The sequence below is a fragment of the Choloepus didactylus genome, chromosome 3, assembly GCF_015220235.1.
Source record: "Choloepus didactylus isolate mChoDid1 chromosome 3, mChoDid1.pri, whole genome shotgun sequence".
In the NCBI taxonomy this organism is placed as follows: domain Eukaryota; kingdom Metazoa; phylum Chordata; class Mammalia; order Pilosa; family Megalonychidae; genus Choloepus; species Choloepus didactylus.
In genome coordinates this window covers 155,425,795-155,444,603 of record NC_051309.1, presented here as the reverse complement: position 1 = coordinate 155,444,603, position 18,809 = coordinate 155,425,795, and the positions used below count along the sequence as shown (strand labels likewise).

The 18,809-nt window shown below is 36.5% G+C and overlaps 1 protein-coding gene across 4 annotated transcripts in view; it reads left to right on the top strand.

Moving 5' to 3' along the window:
* INPP4B (inositol polyphosphate-4-phosphatase type II B) overlaps window positions 1-18,809 on the top strand; it is an 877,116-nt gene that overhangs the window by 660,053 nt on the left and 198,254 nt on the right. For all 4 annotated transcript variants that reach the window (XM_037830718.1, XM_037830717.1, XM_037830719.1 and 1 more), the window contains one exon: window positions 2,998-3,070. In XM_037830718.1, coding sequence (XP_037686646.1) covers window positions 2,998-3,070 — 73 coding nt within the window. The remainder of the gene's footprint in view (window positions 1-2,997; window positions 3,071-18,809) is intronic.

The window sequence follows — 18,809 nt, the reverse complement described above, 5'->3', positions numbered from 1 at the left end:
ATACCATTTAAGTGTATAAGTAATGCTAAAATATATCCATCATAATGATAGTAATGAATGGTATATATAGTTTTGGCTTCCTTTAGCACAGAATCCTTGTCATTTTTACCTTTGCATTCTCTGTAGCATCGAGCACAATGTGAAAATGATTCTCTAAAAACAAAAATAAGCTAAAGAAATCAGAAATATGGTTCTTAGCTTCAAAAACCTTCCATTCTTAAAAGAGACCCAGAAGTTATACCCAGGAAACAATTGAAGAAAGTAATTACTGATACCAAAACGAAAATATTTAATTATTTATTAAACAATTATTGGATATTTTTTGGTTTTGTGCCATGTATATAAATATTGAAGACATTTTGAATAGTAGAACTTTAAAATTTAATAAAAATTGTAAAATAAGAAAGCTATTAGTTTGAAATTGTCCTAATTATCTTCTTTCTGGTTGGATGGAGGGCATGACTATATGAAATTCATATTTCTGTATCCATTTGGTAAAATAATATAGACCTGTCTGTTAGGAAATGTAAAGTAGTCTTTTATTACAAGGAGGTAAGGCCGTCTCCATATAAAGGAGCAGTGTCTCAGGGGAATAGCCTGATCTCCATGAATTATGAACTCCTTCACCAAAAGGTTCAATCTGTACCATTCCTATAAGTTATATTGGAGACGATGATCCTCTTTTGGAAAGGAGGATGGCTCACAGCTATATCCCTAGTTATTATGTTGAAGGATGTTGGAGAAAAATCATGAAAGGATTTGAAGAGCAGTCTGAGAATATTTGATTTGATTGAGCAGTATAGAGCAGAACATCAATATGATGAATATAATATTTGAGAAAGATTATTTTAACAGCCCTACGTAGGCTGAAGGGAAGAGGAAATATTGGAAATAGGAGAAATAAAGAATTTTAAGTATGCCCAAACATCATTGCACATTGCTCTAGTTTCTGAAATAGCTGTGGATTCATGGAAAGAATCACCCTTGACTTCTGGTTGGTCAAGAAAATAATTTAGAGAACACCAAATGTCAAGAGCTATTTGCAGTCATTCATTCTGTCAGTAAACTAGAGCCTCAATATAGGCACTAAGAGAATTATTAAAGGACAGTTTTTTTGTTTTTGTTTCCCCCCCATCAAGAAATTAGTTGAATAATGTGATGAATGTTATGATAGAGGAATAGGCAGGGACTGTAAGAATACAGAATGTAACATTTAAATCAGTGAGGCAATGGTTTTACTTTTTTTTTTTCTTTCCCCTCAAAATGCTTGAGGGACACACACAGTGCACCATTAGCAGTGAGCTCAGGGGCCAAAATTGTCAAAGGCGGTGTGTGCCCAGGAGAGGCAGAGTGGAGGAAGTGGTAGCCTGGTTGAGGCTTTGGGAACAGATAATTAGGACAGTTAGGAAATAGCCCCAATCACAACTCTGATATCACATCTTGGGGAGGGTGGTCTGGTCTGAGCCATTGGAGTCTCTCTCTGTTTGTTTTTTTAGTTAAGAGAAGTCATAGGTTTATGGAAAAAAAACATTCAGAGAACCTTGCATTAGTGGGTATACTTGTTACAACTGATGATAGAATATTATCATAATTATTCTATTAACTATATCCCATGGCTTACTTTAGGGTTCACTATATGTATACTAAAATTTCCCCTTTGTTAATATATAATTCAGCATTATTAATAACATTTACAATGTTGTGCTACCCTCACCACCAGACATTACCAAAACATTTCCATCACCTCAAACAGAAGCTCTGCAATTTAAGCATTGACTCCCAATTCCCTACCCCTACCCCAGCCCATGGTTACCTGTATTCTAGTTTCTGACTCTATGAATTTGTTTATTCTAATTATGTTGTATCAGTGAGATCATACAATATTTGTCTCTTTGTGTCCAATGTGTTTAACTCAACATGAAATAAGTGATACATGTTGCATGTATCATAACTTCATTCCTTTTTATGGCTAGACAACATTCCATTGTATGTATATCCACATTTTGTCTTTTGAGCTTGGTCTTGTAGGACCTGTAGAAGGATGGCAGGTCTCCTTAGAACTTCTCACCAACATGTTCTGAGTTTATTGTCTGTTTATTTTTGTTCTGTTTTATTTGCATTTACTATCTGGTTTATTTACTTTCAAAATTCCACTTCCCCATTGTCTAGCTAGAGACAGAGGGGAACTCATTTGAAAGAACAAATGCTGGAGTCTTCCTGTCAGTGCAAATAAATCTCTTGTTAGAGGGCTTTGTTTCCTCTGTTAGTTACTTACTGTTTACTGGAAGACATAAAACACGGTGGATTGTACAGAACATTCTCTCTCACTCATAGTTCATTCAGTAGGAACATGACAATGTCCTTTCCCACTTCTTTTCTCTCTTTTAGGACAGAGAAGTATTGGTTATGTAAAGGCTCATGAGTCTAATCAATTAATCTGATCCTAGACATAAGTTTACTTATAAATTGTCCTCACATTTTATGAGCAAATGTCCCAACTGTTTTGCCAGAGACAAAGAGATCCTTTTACCAAATGTAATTAGATACTACAACATATTTTGTCTTTTATTTAAAATTGCCTTTGCTAAGAATCTAGAAAAACGCTGCTTATTATTGATCTGAAATCAGCTCAAGTGAAAGAAATACAAAAACTATTCATCTTGTCAAATGTGATTTTCTGCATTAAGAACATATCTCTAGCATTTTTGGAGGCAATCCTTTCCTGCATTTACCTTCTTTCCTAAGTAGTGTTTATATAAAATTGAAATGTGCTCTGTGATTATATAATACAAATATGTTATAGGTATGTAATATAATTAAATAATTCTAAGTTAAACAAGCTTCATTTTAAAGATAAGGCAGGAAATAGTGTTATGACATGTTTTGATCAAAAATTTAAAAAAAATGTACATAGCCTTATGGTTTTCGAACAGACTCCAAGAATTTCATTTCTCATTTTGCTTGTTTCAAACTATGCTTTATTTTTTTCTTTCCTAGTGTGCACTAGTATGTGAATGTACAGCCCCAGAAAGTGTGAGTGCAAAAGATAACTTACCTTTTTTGAATACAGGTATGTGCCTCAATTTTGGATATTTACATTACTTTCACATGAACATAAATGTTAATTTCCTATGAACTCAACCTGGGCTGCATTCTCATAGAATCATTTGTGAACACTTAGAAAACAAATTGATTGGTAATCATCAGTAGGAAAAAGCTATAAACTCATTTTTACATTCCCGCTTGTGCATGTGTATATTGTGTTACTTATAGTAATATATTTGAATTTCAACAAGACACTAATTAGTGTGCTGAATGATGACTTCAAGGATAAACCTGGGACATGTGGGGCAGTTAAAAAAAAATGTGTTCTTATATATTTAAAATTCTGTAATTATTTTATGACACAATATAAATTATTTTACCATTAATAACAAAAATTATTATTATAAGTAATGATCCCTTTTGTGATAGGCACTATGCTTAATGCCTTACATGCCTTCCCTTATCCAGTACGCCGAAGTTTGCTAGTATGAAGATACTATCATTATCCCCATTTTAAAGATGAAATTGTTCGGGATCACCTGCATAGTAAATGACAGGTCCAGAATTCAAACCCAGTTTAATCCCAAGGCCTTTACTCTTGAATACTAGGCTGTAGTAGTACTAAAAAAAACATTAATTAACAAGTTGGTGTCATAATAGAATATGCTTTAGTATTTTTCTCTGCCTTGTCTTGTTGAACATTTAAGCATTGGCATGAATAGCATGATAATCAGATTAATGAATGATACAAAGATTCAGTAATACATAACCCCTAACCTGTGAGCAGTTTTGTGAAAGGGAAAATTTCACCAAGGTAGCCCTTGGACTACCTATATTTATATATATGTGAATGCAAAATAAAATTTAATAAAGAAAAATTATATATAAAAAAATCATTATCTTTACTTATACAGAATGAGGGGTTATGCCAAAGTACAACAGCTGCTTTTCAACCCATGACCAAAAGTCATGTTTTTTTAAAATTAAGATTTTAATATTGAGAGGGACAGCTAGATCAACCAAATGAATTCTTGCTGTTGGAACGGAATGAAAAAGGTGGCAACAGATTCTCCCTTGCATCCTAGTGAATGAGAAAGAAAGGGTCTCCTAGCAGTTAGCATCAACATATATGGGGAATTTAGTTCAATATGTACTCACAGGGAATATGATGGACTTTCAGAATAGTTATTAGGAGTGGTAATTGCAGTTAATATCCAAGTTGCAAAAGTAGACCCTCACCTAAGAGTCTCAGAAATGTTACTTCTCTGGGATTATATCATCAGTCCATGATAAACGACACATTCTCCCTCTCCAGAGGCTGGCAACTGCAGGATTCCTTTGTTATTTTTCATGACACCTGTTGGAAGATGTCTTTTCGAAATATGCAGAGCTTCAAGAATGTACAAACCTAGCATAACTTCTCAAGGAGAACTGGCTCAGGCAGACTTAGGGGAAGGCTATGGCCTAAGGAATTCCTGTCCCGCAGCAAAAGTTTACCCTCAACCCATAGTCCCTTTGCAAATAGGCTTCTAGAAATTCCATTCAGATTCAGTCCCTTAGATTTCAAGTGAACAATTACTCTTTTAGGGTTTCTATAGGGAATTCACTTTTAGATCCAAGATTGAACAAAGTGACCTTAAAGACAGTTTTAAACTGTGAGATTCTCTGAGATTTCATGTAGAAGGTAGTTACAATAGTGAATGATAAAACTCATGGGATGACAACTAGGTTTGTACCTTCAAAGAAATCTGATCATTGTTCTTTATATTAAGCACTGTGCTCTATTAATATTCAATAGAGATTCCAAGCCAGTACCATAAAAGTACCTGATATGGAATCAATGTAGTTAAAATACTTTTAGTATTCTCAGAGGGTCTTCCTCGCATTTATCTTTCCGCCTGAAAGTTGACCAAACATTTACTCACTTTAATATATCCAGATAATATATTTCATTTTTAATTTGGAGAAACAAAATTGAGTATGGTAGCTATTAAGATCAGTTTAGATTCAGTTTGAGTGTATCAGGTAATCACCACAATCATCTACACTGTAATTATGAGATAACTTTTTAATGACTCGCTCACATGAGTCTTATAATTTTAGATACACATGCAAATAAACGTCATTTTAAGATAATGATTGGCTTAGTGTAAGTTTCAGAAAGAAAGAATGAAATAGCTCTTTAAGTAAGCAGTGTATCACCTAACAAGGAAGAGACATAGAGGAAATAGAAAGAAATCTGTACCTCCTAATACCAATGCCAGAAAATCTGCAACATATGAGTCTTGGTAACCATACAAACTCTTCCAGATTACTGGAGTACTACTTCTTATGTGTAAACTGTAATAAGACAAAGACAACTAATATGAAATTGATGGGAACAGCTGCATTATGCAATTTAAATATATTTATTTAGTGGAGTGAAAGATGACGATAGCTTTTCTCCTTCATGGAGGTGGCAGGTTTGGTGGTGTATTAGTTAGAGTTCTCTAGGGAAACAGAATCTACAAGAGATATCTGTAAATATAAGATTTTATAAAAGTGTCTCACACAACTGTGGGGATGCATGAGTCCAAATTCCATAGGGCAGGCAGCAAACTGGCAACTCAGATGAAGGTATTCGACGAACTCAGGAAATGCTTTGCTGGCTTGCTGAAGAAGAAGTGAAGGTCTTCTCTCTCTCTCTACCTTAAAAGTCTTCAGCTGATTGGATTAAATCCTGCTGATTGAATTCTCTCATTGCGGATGAAACACCCATCTGATGTAATCAGTCACAGGTACAATCAATTGACTGATGATTTAATAAACCAGCCTTCTGGTTTATGAACCAGCCACAGATGTCCTTGCAGTAATGGTTAGGCCAGTGCTTGCTTGACCAGGCACCTGGGCACCATCACCTGGCCAAGCTGACACATGAACCTAACCATGACAGATGGTGATACCCCACTTAAATTCTCAGCATATTTCTGAATGTCCTCAGTCCAGGTAAACCAGAGTAGCTCTAGGATATTTGCTACAGGTATTTCCTTTGGGGCCTCTTGTGTTAGGGGAAATTCAGACTAAATCAAAATCAAGTGTTATACTAGATTTTTAAAAATTATAACTTAAGCACCATACCTGAAATACTGTTGTTAAAAAATATAACAATATGCTAACATGCCCACAGACATAGGGGACTGGTGGTTTGATGGGTTGAGCCCTCTACCACAGGTTTTACCCTTGGGAAGACGGTTGCTGCAAAGTTGAGGCTAGGCCTCCCTATGGTTGTGCCTAAGAGCCTCCTCCCGAATGCCTCTTTGTTGCTCAGATGTGGCCCTCTCTCTCTAGCTAAGCCAACTTGAAAGGTGAAATCACTGCCCTCCCCCCTACGTGGGATCGGACACCCAGGGGAGTGAATCTCCCTGGCAACGTGGAATATGACACCCGGGGAGGAATGTAGACCTGGCATTGTGGGACGGAGAACATCTTCTTGACCAAAAGGGGGATGTGAATGGAAATGAAATAAACTTCAGTGGCAGAGAGATTCCAAAAGGAGCTGAGAGGTCACTCTGGTGGGCACTCTTATGCACAATATAGACAACCCTTTTTAGGTTCTGATGAATTGGGGTAGCTGGTGGTAGATACCTGAAACTATCAAACTACAACCCAGAACCCATGAATCTTGAAGACAATTGTATAAAAAGGTAGCTTATGAGGGGTCACAACAGGATTGGAAAAGCCATAAGGACCACACTCCCCTTTGTCTAGTTTATGGATGGATGAGTAGAAAAATAGGGGAAGGAAACAAACAAACAAACAGACAAAGGCACCCAGAGTTCTTTTTTACTTTAATTGCTCTTTTTCACTTTAATTATTATTCTTGTTATTTTTGTGTGTGTGGTAATGAAGGTGTCAGGGATTGATTTTGGTGATGAATGTACAACTGTGCAATGGTACTGTGAACAATCGAATGTATGATTTGTTTTGTATGACTGCGTGGTATGTGAATATATCTCAATAAAATGAATATTAAAAAAATATAACAACATGTGCTGGTATAAATTTATATGACTTTGGTCTGTGTGTACCTTTGTCATTTGTTCTATTTATCTATCTAAACTCAGTCACCATGGAATCAATCTGTTATATTCCCATGTGGTGTTTTATTTTAAATCTGTAGGCAAACGCGGCTATTGACATTCTTCTCAAGTCTTTGTATTAATGCATTATATTGAACTTGTCAGCCTTGAGTGAGTTACGAAGAACTTAGTGAGTGGAAGAGAATGTCCTATCTCATAGCAGCTCTTCACTATTCTATTTATATCTCTAGAGGTTTCATTTATTATTCAGGAAATTCACTTATCTATTATAATACTAAAAGGAAAAAATCTTTTCCCCCTACAATTTCACCCTTTTCATGGCCTGTGTGCTTTACAAGTTGAATGTGTCTGTTGGGAGCCATGGGAATTGGGGGCATAAGGAGAGAAAGGTTTATGGCCAGGAGCAGAAGGAGGATTTACAATCTCATAAGATAGATGTCTCTTCCACTCACTCAATAAAATGAATACCTCAAAGCTATTGGATTGTATAATATCTACAACAAGTCATACCTAGGAGACACAGTACTAGAAATGTAAAGTTCTTGTTCAGTTTGATTTTCTAATTACATAACTGTAAAATAAAGTTGTTAAAAGTAGGATTTACCTCTTTAATTATTTGCTTATTCATTTAAGCAAAATGGCAAGAAATGAGAAGAGAGCTTAAAACTGTTCATTGTTGGGGTGGGGTTGAAGGAGGAGTTGGAAAGTGGGAGAAGTTAATTTTGAATATTTCTGTTTGTAGATGGTAGAATCTCTCCGAGGTGATGGAGTCTGTATGCCTGCTTGTCACCTCACCGAGGCACCTTGTCTGCAACTGACATAATAATTGCTTCTTGGGGTATTAATATAAGAACATTGGGCCACTTATCAGAACTGGTCTCACCAGTAGAATGACTCTGACAGATAGTTCAGCTTCTGTGGGCCTCAGTTCTTTTTTTTTTTAGGAATTTTTTTTTAATTCATTTTATTGAGATATATTCACATACCACACAGTCATACAAAACAAATCGTACATTTGATTGGTCACAGTACAATTACATAGTTTCGCATTTATCCCCAAAACCAATCCCTGACACCTTCATTATCACACGCACAAAAATAGCAAGAATAATAATTAAAGTGAAAAAGGGCAGTTAAAGTAAAAAAGGACACTGGGTGCCTTTGTTTGTTTGTTTGTTTGTTTCCTTCCCCCATTTTTCTACTTATCCATCTATAAACTAGACAAAGGGGAGTGTGGTCTATATGGCTTTCCCAATCACATTGTCACTCTCATAAGCTACGTTTTTACACAGTCGTCTTCAAGATTCATGGATTCTGGGTTGTATCAGTTCTTTTTAAATAACCAAAGTAATCTCAAAAGTCTTTAACTTCTCCTTTGGCTCGCAAATGTTGGAAGTAGTTGTAGCATAGAAACGTTTTACCATGTTTTCTTTTTGGAAACATTTCATCAAAGTATTTGCTCTAATCAGTTTCTCATGGCAACACAAATAAATTATTTGTGGTTTACAGGTTACTTTCTGTGCCGGTTTGAATGTATTGTGTCCCCCAAATGCCATTATCTTTGTAGTTTTGTGGGGCAGAAGTTTTTGTGCTGGTTGGATTTGCTTGGAATGTGCCCCACCCAGCTGTGGGTAATGATTCTGATGAGATGTTCCCATGGAGGGGTGGCCCCGCCCATTCAGGGTGGGCCTTGATCGGTGGAGCTATATAAATGAGCTGACTCGGGGGGAGGAAACGGACTGCAGCTGTGAGTGATGTTTTGAAGAGGAGCAAGCTTGCTAGAGAGGAACGTCCTGGGAGAAAGCCGTTTTGAAGCCGGAGCTTTGGAGCAGACGCCAGCTGCCTTCCTAGCTAACAGAGGTTTTCTGGACGCCGTTGGCCATCCTCCGGTGAAGGTACCCAATTGCTGAGGTGTTACCTTGGATGCTTTGTGGCCTTAAGACTATAACTGTGTAGCGAAATAAACTCCCATTTTATAAAAGCCTATCCATCTCTGGTGTTTTGCATTCTGCAGCATTAGCAAACTAGGACAGATTTTGATACCAGAGAAGTGGGGTGCTTTTGCTGCTGAGTTTGCAGATACCAAACATTTTGGAACGTCTTTTCAAATGGATAAGGGGAAGATTCTGGAAGAATTGTGAAGAGCTTGATAGAAAAGGCCAAAACTGCTTTAAAGAGACTGTTTATGGAAATATGGAGTCTAAAGATACTTCTGATGAGGACTTGAGCAGAAATGATGAATGTGTTGTTGCTAACTGGAAGAAAGGTGATCCTTGTTTTAAAGTGGCACAGAATTTGGCAAAATTGAGTCCTGGTGTTGGATGGAAGGAAGAATTTGAAAGCGACAACCTGGAATACTTAGCTGAGGAGATATCCAGACTACATTTGGAGGACGTACCCTGGCTTCTCCTTGCAGCTTACAGTAAAATGCGAGCGGAAAGAGATAAACTTAGAACTGAACTCTTGGGTTTAAAGAGACCAGAAGCTGATCGCTTGGAAAATTACAAGCTTCCAGGGGGTGGAATCCCAGAAGCTACAGCCCAGTGTAAGGATATAACCAAACATGGAACCCCGCCGCCATTTCAGTACAAGCCAAGATTGAAAAAGGAGTTAAGCAGAAAGGATTTGTGGAAAGTCCTATTGTCTAATGGCTTTGACCCCTGTGTGCTTCATGCAAAGCCAACAGAATTTTTGCGAGATCTTTATAGACAGAGCCATTGCCGGTCTGGACTGGAGGAGACAGAGAAGGAAAAAATTAAAGGAAAAATCTCTTCAAAGACAGAGCCATGGAGGTTGAGGTCTGGAGTCAGGAGGTCTCGGGCTGGGAGAGCGGAGCAGCCCACATGCATGGAAAGGGTGAGTTTGCCCTGGAGGTCGAGGGCGGGCTTTCCACCTCGATGCTCTGGAAGAGTTTTGCCATCTGAGGTCCCAAAGAGGGTGGAGCACATTCCCAGGGAATTGGGGAGAGCCTGGCTGCCACCCCACTGTTCTGAAGGGGTTGAGCGTGTGCCCCGGAGATGGAAGGGAATCCGGGAGCTGCCCCGATGTTTGAGGAGGGTGGGGCAAACAAGGTGGTCTCCCCAATGTGTAGATATGTTGGAGCACTCACCGAAGCATTTGGAGAGGAAGCAGCTGCCACAAAGGCACTTAGGAAGGGTTAGACTCCTGCTCTCTCAAGCCCCAAGGATGCAACATTGTTCTGTAAATGACTCTCAGACTTTGAAGTCTAATGGAGTTTTTCCTGCGGGTTTTAGGAACTGTTTTGCTCCTGTTAACCCTGTTTTCCTTACTGTTTCTCCTTATGGCAATGGAAATGTTTATCCTATGAATGTTCCTCCTTTGTATATTGGAAGCACATAACTTGTTCTAAGTTCATAGATCCACAGCTAGAGGGGAATTATGCCTTGGGACTGACAACTCCTCAATTGATTTTGATGGGATTTTGTACTTAACTTTTGTTACTGAAATGATTTAAGTTTTTTGTGATATTGTGATGGAATGAATGTATTTTGTATTTGGAAAGATAATGTCATTTTGGGGTCCAGGGGGTGGAATGTGCCGGTTTGAATGTATTGTGTCCCCCAAATGCCATTATCTTTGTAGTTTTGTGGGGCAGAAGTTTTTGTGCTGGTTGGATTTGCTTGGAATGTGCCCCACCCAGCTGTGGGTAATGATTCTGATGCGATGTTCCCATGGAGGCGTGGCCCTGCCCATTCAGGGTAGGCCTTGATCGGTGGAGCTATATAAATGAGCTGACTCGGGGGGAGGAGGGGGAAGGAAACGGAGTGCAGCTGTGAGTGATGTTTTGAAGAGGAGCAAGCTTGCTAGAGAGGAACGTCCTGGAAGAAAGCCGTTTTGAGGCCAGAGCTTTGGAGCAGACGTCAGCTGCCTTCCTAGCTAACAGAGGTTTTCCGGACACCGTTGGCCATCCTCCGGTGAAGGTACCCGATTGCTGATGTGTTACCTTGGATGCTTTGTGGCCTTAAGACTGTAACTGTGTAGCGAAATAAATCCCCGTTTTACAAAAGCCAATCCATCTCTGGTGTTTTGCATTCTGCAGCATTAGCAAACTAGAACACTTTCTCAGGAGTTATCATTTACATTTAGTAAGCTTGACCAGAGATAGTTGTACTTTTTGAAGATTTTTGTCAAGAGTGTACCTCTTTCTAGATTTCTAGATCACCACCCCTGCCCCCCCCCCTTTTTTTTTTGTAAAAGTACAATTCTACAGAGTACATCAGTTCATGGACCCTTATATTACTATGCCAACTGTGAGGGGCTAATAGGCCCACAATGTTTCCTATTATCTTCACATTTTGAGTGAGTTTCACCCTGTCAGCAACTATTAGATCTAATATAGCATCTTCCTTGGTTGAATTCCATACTTCTTGAATCATGAAATTATACTTTACATTTTTTAAAGACCACTTTCATGCTGCATATGCACTGTGTATAGTGTCCTTCATACTCACTGAGATTGTATCTGACAGCTATCATATCCCTGGGTGTGTTAGTTAGAATCTAAACATTAAGGCGAGCGCAGTCGTATATAGTTTCCCCTCTTATTGGGAGAATTTATTGGTGTTTCTGCTTCATGTTTTACAGATGAAACACAGTTTTTCTCAAAATAGGCCACTATATCTTTGATTTTTTTCTTCTCAAAATGAGATTAAACCGTCTACTGTTGCTTGGCCAATGTTAGATTGTAAATTACTTAAGAAGAAGGAACATTGTTATTTATTTTTGTATCTCCAGTGCCAGAATACAGTAGGAACTCAATAGATGCTTGTCAAATGGCTGATAGCAGGTGTATCATCATTTGAATTTACGCTTTAGGCAATAGCAAACTGCACTGTTATTTTTTCCCATCAGAAGGATGTTCAAGTGTAACTATTTAGGTATGGAGTAAAATAATTTATTGTTTTCCATAAAAATTACTATTAAGTTTTCATTTTAAAACTTTTTCTGTCTCATATATCACCATAGATTTTAAATGCCTTTCACAATAGCACACGTCTGAGCTAAAATTGGGAGAATATCATTCTCCTTACCATCCAAAGCAATGGATGATTCAAATATTTTAGGAGATTGTCCAAATTATTGCCCTTACTACTAATTTTCCGTCCTGATAAATTCCAGCCAAAAAGCAATTCCCAGAAAAGTCCCTCTTTTTCTTTTCTGAAGAAGCTATTATGTATACTACCTACTAAATTGTCAGATGATAAAGTTTCAGTTAGCAAAGATATCACTCTATTTTCTACATATAGTTTAAATAGATTCTGCCCTTGTGTTTTAAACTTAAGGCTATTGGCTTATAGCATTGGTCCGTGATCCTTTTCACTTACCAGTTTCTTTGCCCTTTGCTGCTTTAACAAATGTGATGCAGTTCATTCACCTTACTCTTGAAATTTCCATATATTTTCATTGCTGTATACTAATATATTTAGGATGCTACATAGTAGCTTCAAATAGAAGAGTGACTTTCACTATATAATCTTATCTGACTTAATCAATGGAGTCAATAGTTAAATGTTTTAACTATCTCCATGTTGTGAGTCAACCTGTCTCTTCCCCTTTTCATCTCAGGTGAACTAGAAGAAAAATAATAAAAGGCAAGAAGATCATGTAGTCAAAAAGCTAACATGTTGTGGAAGAATGTGAGGAGGCTTTCAGTTTGGCTGATCTTTCCGTCATTCTGCTGCTTGTGCTCTCCTTTCAAGTGGGACTTTTAACCATGTCCTTCGCCTGCATTTTCCCCTGTCGTTCGCAAAGTTGTTGGTGCTATAACTTCTCTTCTTGGGGAAAGTAATGATTTGGGATCCTGTGCTCTGGGTTTGGTAGAGGAAATAAAATGAGGAAAACAGCACAGCCCTTACCCTCCTGTCACAAAATTCACATTCTAAAGGGAGGCACAGAACAGTAGACAGATCACTGTAGTACAGATGGTGTCTTAGTTTGTCAGGGTGCTATGACAAATGCCACACAATTTGTTGGCTAATGCAAGGGGAATTTGTCTCATCGTTTCAGAGGCCAGAAGTCCCAAATCAAAGCTTCAGCAAGGTTTTGTTTTCTCTTATGGTCGGTAGCAGTTTGGCATGGTTTTGCCACAATCCTTGGGGTTCCTTTGCTTGCATCTCTACCTCCCATCACAAGTCAGTGTGCTCTCCTTTCTTTTGTTCTTCTGGTTTCTGCTGACTTCTGGCTTCTGGCTCCTTCATGTGACTTTCTCTGACTCTAGCTTCTGTTTTCTTTTCTTTTTAAGGCCTACAGTAATATCGATTAAGACCTACACTCATTCAGTTGTGCCACACTGTAAACTATCTTTAAGAGGTCTTACTTACAATGGGTTCTCACCCGCAGGGATGAAGATTACAGTTAAGAACATGTCTGTGTTGGGGTGCATAATTCAATTTACCAAAGTTGGTAAGAACCATGATAGAGAGAGGGAGTGAAAGTACAAGCAAGAGGCACCTGTAGGGAAGAAGGGAGCAGAGGTCAAGGAAGACTTCCTGGAGGAGGTGCTAGCTGAGCTGAGTTTAAAAGATGAATAGGTGTCTCTAGGAAAGAGGAGAGTACCTTCCCTCTTTCTGTCTTGAGCAGAGGCATATTGGCGGGAAACCACTTGATGAGTGCAGTGAACTGCAGGTTGGTCCAAGTTGCTCAGCATGAAAGATGAGCCAGGTTCTACATTTTATAGTTGTGTCATTTACTGATTGAACCAGAATAAACAGAGCAGAAGCAAATCCTTTTCCTGACAAATCAAGATCCAAAATCCAAATTCTATAGACAAAACTCACCAATTGAAGATTGACTACCCAGAAATAGTACTTTTATGCTTTATTCTGATATCTGTAATAGTTTTTCTTATTCTTGGCCTTAAATTAAAGTTGAAAGCCAGGGTTTGGCTGGACTAGGGAAGCAGTACTTTGTCCAATGCAGCTTATATCCTGTTTCAATCTTCTGTTGTTGTTGTTTTGTTTTGTTTTAAAGATAATACCACCATTTGGAATTCATAACCTACTTAGAGAAAAATAACTACAAATTTCTTGGGAGTTTTTTTGAACAGTTTATTTCATCTTAATTATCTGTGAAGAGATATCGCTTTACTATATTTTTTGAGGTCCTCACAATTTTTTTTTATTCTGTCTTTTCTAATAGCCATGCTCAGGATAGTGTTTTGTGGTCTCTATTTAGATTGTTCAGTTCTTTTTCAATCTTGAAAAGAGCCAACCTATATTTAAGATGTATATAAATCTAAGATATTTTCAAGTACAAATGAGGGAGAATCAGCGTGTAATTGGATTACAAAGACTTGTCTTTAGTAAGTATATTGTAGCATTTGGAGAATAGGCAATGTATGCACATTCAGTTGAATAATTAAACTATTAAACAACTGCATAATTAAAAGCTACAGAATAAATGGATTCTCTACAAGAATCTGCAGTACATTAAAATAATGATTTTGTGAGACTTGAAGCAAATAAAGTCAGAATCCATGCAACTTCTTCCACATCCTGAAAGCAAAAAAGTGTACGAAGATAATTAGAAATGAGCCTCCTTGGAGATATATATGTATATAAGACAACCAGATAAAAATGAGATTTTTTTTTTTTTTTTTTTGGTGATCCCTGGGCTCTGAATCCAAATTCCCAAAATTCCTTGTATAGTCCACTGACATCCTAGTATGTCTATGCTTGCAGAAGCAGAGAAGGGACATCCATCCCTATGATATCTCTCTGGTTTATCTTCTATGCTCCAAGTTGCTTGAGAAGCAGTGTCTTATGTGTTGTCTGTGTGTTGATGCTCTTGAATATTTCTTTGGCATCTTTACTCTGGATAATTTAAAATTGCAGCAGTTTGGCTTTCACAATTACTGAATGCCATATAAAAGCAAGTGGCACATTACCTTTTAAAATGTCCCTGTTCAGAGCGTGGGAGAAACAATATAGAAATTTGGGTTGTGCTAAAATTTTGGAGGAAAAAGAGTTCTGTCATTTACTTTCTGTCCTTGTGTTCATCTTGTGGGGTGGACCCCAAGAAAAACTTCTCAAGGTCTGGACCACTTTAGAACTTTATGCTTATTAACTTTATTTAATTCAATTTTATTGAGTTAGGTTCACATACCAGATAATCATCCAAAGTGTACAATCAGTGGTTCAAGGTATCATCATATAGTTGTGCATTCATCACCACAATCAATTTTTGACCATTTTCATTACTCCAAAAAAATTAAAATAAGAATAAAAATCAACATAAAAAGGAGCACCTAAAACATTCACATCTCTTATTCTCCCCTCCCCCATTATTTATTTTTCTTGTCTTTATTTTCTTACTCATCTGTCCATACACTAGAGAAAGGGAGTGTCAGTCACAAGGTTTTCCCTTATTACTACTTCACAAGTTAATTTTGGACCACTTTATTTGGTCCAAAAGATCTCAGCTACTCGTCTCTTGGTAGGATTTGTCACATCATATTTTTAGTAATTGTTTTGGCAAAAGCAGTTAAAAAAATGAAGACAAGAATACAAACAAGGGTCTCTGTAAAAGAACTTAAAAATAGTTATTATGTAGTTATTGTTGCTGGCATGAGTCTATTGTACGGTCAGAAAAGTATCCCCTATAGAAAAAAAGCATTGGTATGAGTGGAGAGCCAAATCTGAAAGTGATGGACTCATTTACACAACTGGAGTATGTGTGAAGAATTGTAGGAATTGCATCCCTTCTATATGGAAAAAAAACATTTAAAACAAAGTTGACAAAGCATTTGTCATGTGTGTCCCGTTTTTCAGTATTTGATGTATAAATAATACTATGCCTTTCTTTTATATGAGGATGACTAAAGCTCCCCACCATCAACTCTGTACGAATTTTGAATTGAGAACGTCTTATCTGGCCTTTTTTTTGTAGCCAGTGCAACAAATTTGCCTGGTAGTTAAAGGTCAGACCAGCTTTCTTCATTTTTAAGTCATACTTCATTATGTTGTATTTTAAGGTACATGGTAGGGCTTCTTGCTTCATACATAGTAGGTGTTCAATAAAGATTGCTGGTTGGTGGATCAAACTGGGTTGTAAAGTGGATCCCATGATAACTGCATTGAAATCTTGATAAATACATACAATTTTAGTACTGATGTTTGGAGTACTATGAGTTGTAAAAGATAAGAAACTATCATATAAAAGTTAAGTAGGAAACATCATTGGTTTGTTTTTGTTTTTGTTTTTGTTTTTTTCTGGTGGCAGCTATGGGATCATTGTTTTTTGATTTTTTTTTTTTTTTCTAGTGATTAGGCTGCCTGATTCTTTGATTATCTGCTCCAAGTATTTTCTTTAAAAGCAGTAGCATTTCCACAGAGTCCTTGGATGATGTGTACTGGGTGGTCAGAGGAGAGTTCTGGAGCTCCTTATTCAAACTGCTCTTCATTTCTACTTGAGCTAGTTCCCCAAAAGTCTGTATTTTAGAACACATGAAAAGCATTAAAATGAAACAATAAAATCAAAAGCTGAAGGACTGGTTTTGAGGTCAACAGAGAAAATGAATTTTATGTATTGTGACATAATTAAAAATACAAATTTTCAAAAAAATAATTATTGTTTTAATAAAGACAAGAAAAATCCATGCATTTTAACCAATATTTTGGGAGATACAGAGATTCTGTGTAATCTTGGAAAAAAATTAGAGGTTATATAGCAGCACATATACTGAGTACAGATAAACCAAGTAATTGAATATTTACATAGGTTACTAAGGAAAAATTCGGACATTTCAGAGATTGACTTTTTGTCTTACCGTGAAAGAATGCATTTATATTCCTGATCACATGAGATATATTAGAATTCATGAGATTCCACAAATGGCTTAACCTGACTGACATATTGAATTCAATATAGTTTTTTATTCCTTCTCAAACATTAGAGATAAGACAATAGAGGCAATACTGAAATTCTTATGTCTTTGAAACATTGTCACTTTAAAAATGAGTGAAATCTGTAGTCTTTCATTGACTGTCTACAAGTTCTTATATTTCAGATGGAAGAAAATATATATAATTACCTTCGTGTAGGTATATGTAATACAATCTAATTGACAAAAATTAAAGTTAAAAGTTTTGAGCCTTTTTATATTCTTGTATAGAAAGCTGAGTTAACACAAAAGATCAGATTATAAAATTAGAATCACATGGATCAGTGTTATACCTAGTATCAAGCTTTATTAGTAATTTCAAGGATACACAATCAAGAGGTCCCGATGAAACAGAGAGAAGTCTGAGGAGCCTTGCGTGTATTCCCAGTTCCTTTCTTCTCTCAATCAACATGCCATTGTGGTCCAGAATAATAGATGAAACTTCACACAGCAGATGAATGTTTAGTCTATAAATCATCTCCAATTTATACCCCAGCTATGTGACAGTTTCCAGAAAGCCATGCCTCTTAAATCCAGAGATTCTGAATTTCTTTACTATAAGCAATCCTTAACTAAAGACATCCTGCTAAGAGCATTCTAAAGATAAGAACCCACCTCCTAGAAAATATCATTAGTCTATTTACCAGGAGTTACAGTTTTTAACATATTTACAGTGAGATTAAATTAAGTTACCTGCTCTGTAAAGAGAGTAAATGAATCGCAGGCCAGTTACTTTAACTCCTTCCACCTTGGAGGTCTATCAAGAGAGAGCATTTCGATTATTTAAAGTACTATATTTTACTATATGACTTCAACTCTTTTCTAAAGAGTTTACTCAGTAAATTGAGTACCATTGTTTTATATGTACATTTGAACAATCAGTAGTTTGACCATTCTGGCTTGTAATTAATTCAACAATTTAAAAAATGCATGATACCTGTAGAATTTGAGATAAATAATATACTTGTCCCATATGGCTATAAAGCATCATTATGAATTAAATCCTATTTATCTGTTCTTATTGTAGCCAAATAATTGGATATCTACCCTTTATATCTTTCACCACCTTTTACTTTCAAAATTTCTGCATCTTCATGTTTTAGATGTGCCTCTTATAAAAGCATATAAATAAATTTAGTTAGTTATTACTGTGGTTATTTAGTCAGGCCATCTTTTTCTTTTAACTTGGAAGTTTAGTACACTTTGTATTAAATGCAGTCACTAACACTATTAGATTTCTAAATTTTGTTTGGTGCACCTACTGTCCAGATACTTCTGTTTCATTTCCCTTCTCTTTTATTTGTCTTCCTTTGTATTGAATGATATTTTTGTTTTTATTTAATTCATTCATTTTTTCCTTCTGATATGTTTCCAGTCCTTTGGAGGTTATCCTAGATTTTTAAAAAATATGTGCCTATGTAGCAAAGCCTAAAATTTGTGAGGAAATTAGAACACATTAATTCCCATCACCTCCCCTTCAGATTCACATACTATTGTCCTCTGATATATTAGTTCAAGTTAGATATTTAATTCAAGAGATAAGACATTATTGTTTTATACATTTAATATTTGTTTAGATATATTTCTTGATATGCATATCTCCCAGTCATTTACTACCATTTTTTCTTATATTAAGACCTTCCATCCTTTTCCTGAACTTTATCTTTTATAATTTCCTTTAGTGAAGCAATGGCAAACATTTTTGGTTTGTTTGAAAATGTCTTCACTTTGTACTCATTCTTAAAAAGATATTCTCATTGGACATACAATTCTAGCTTTTAAAA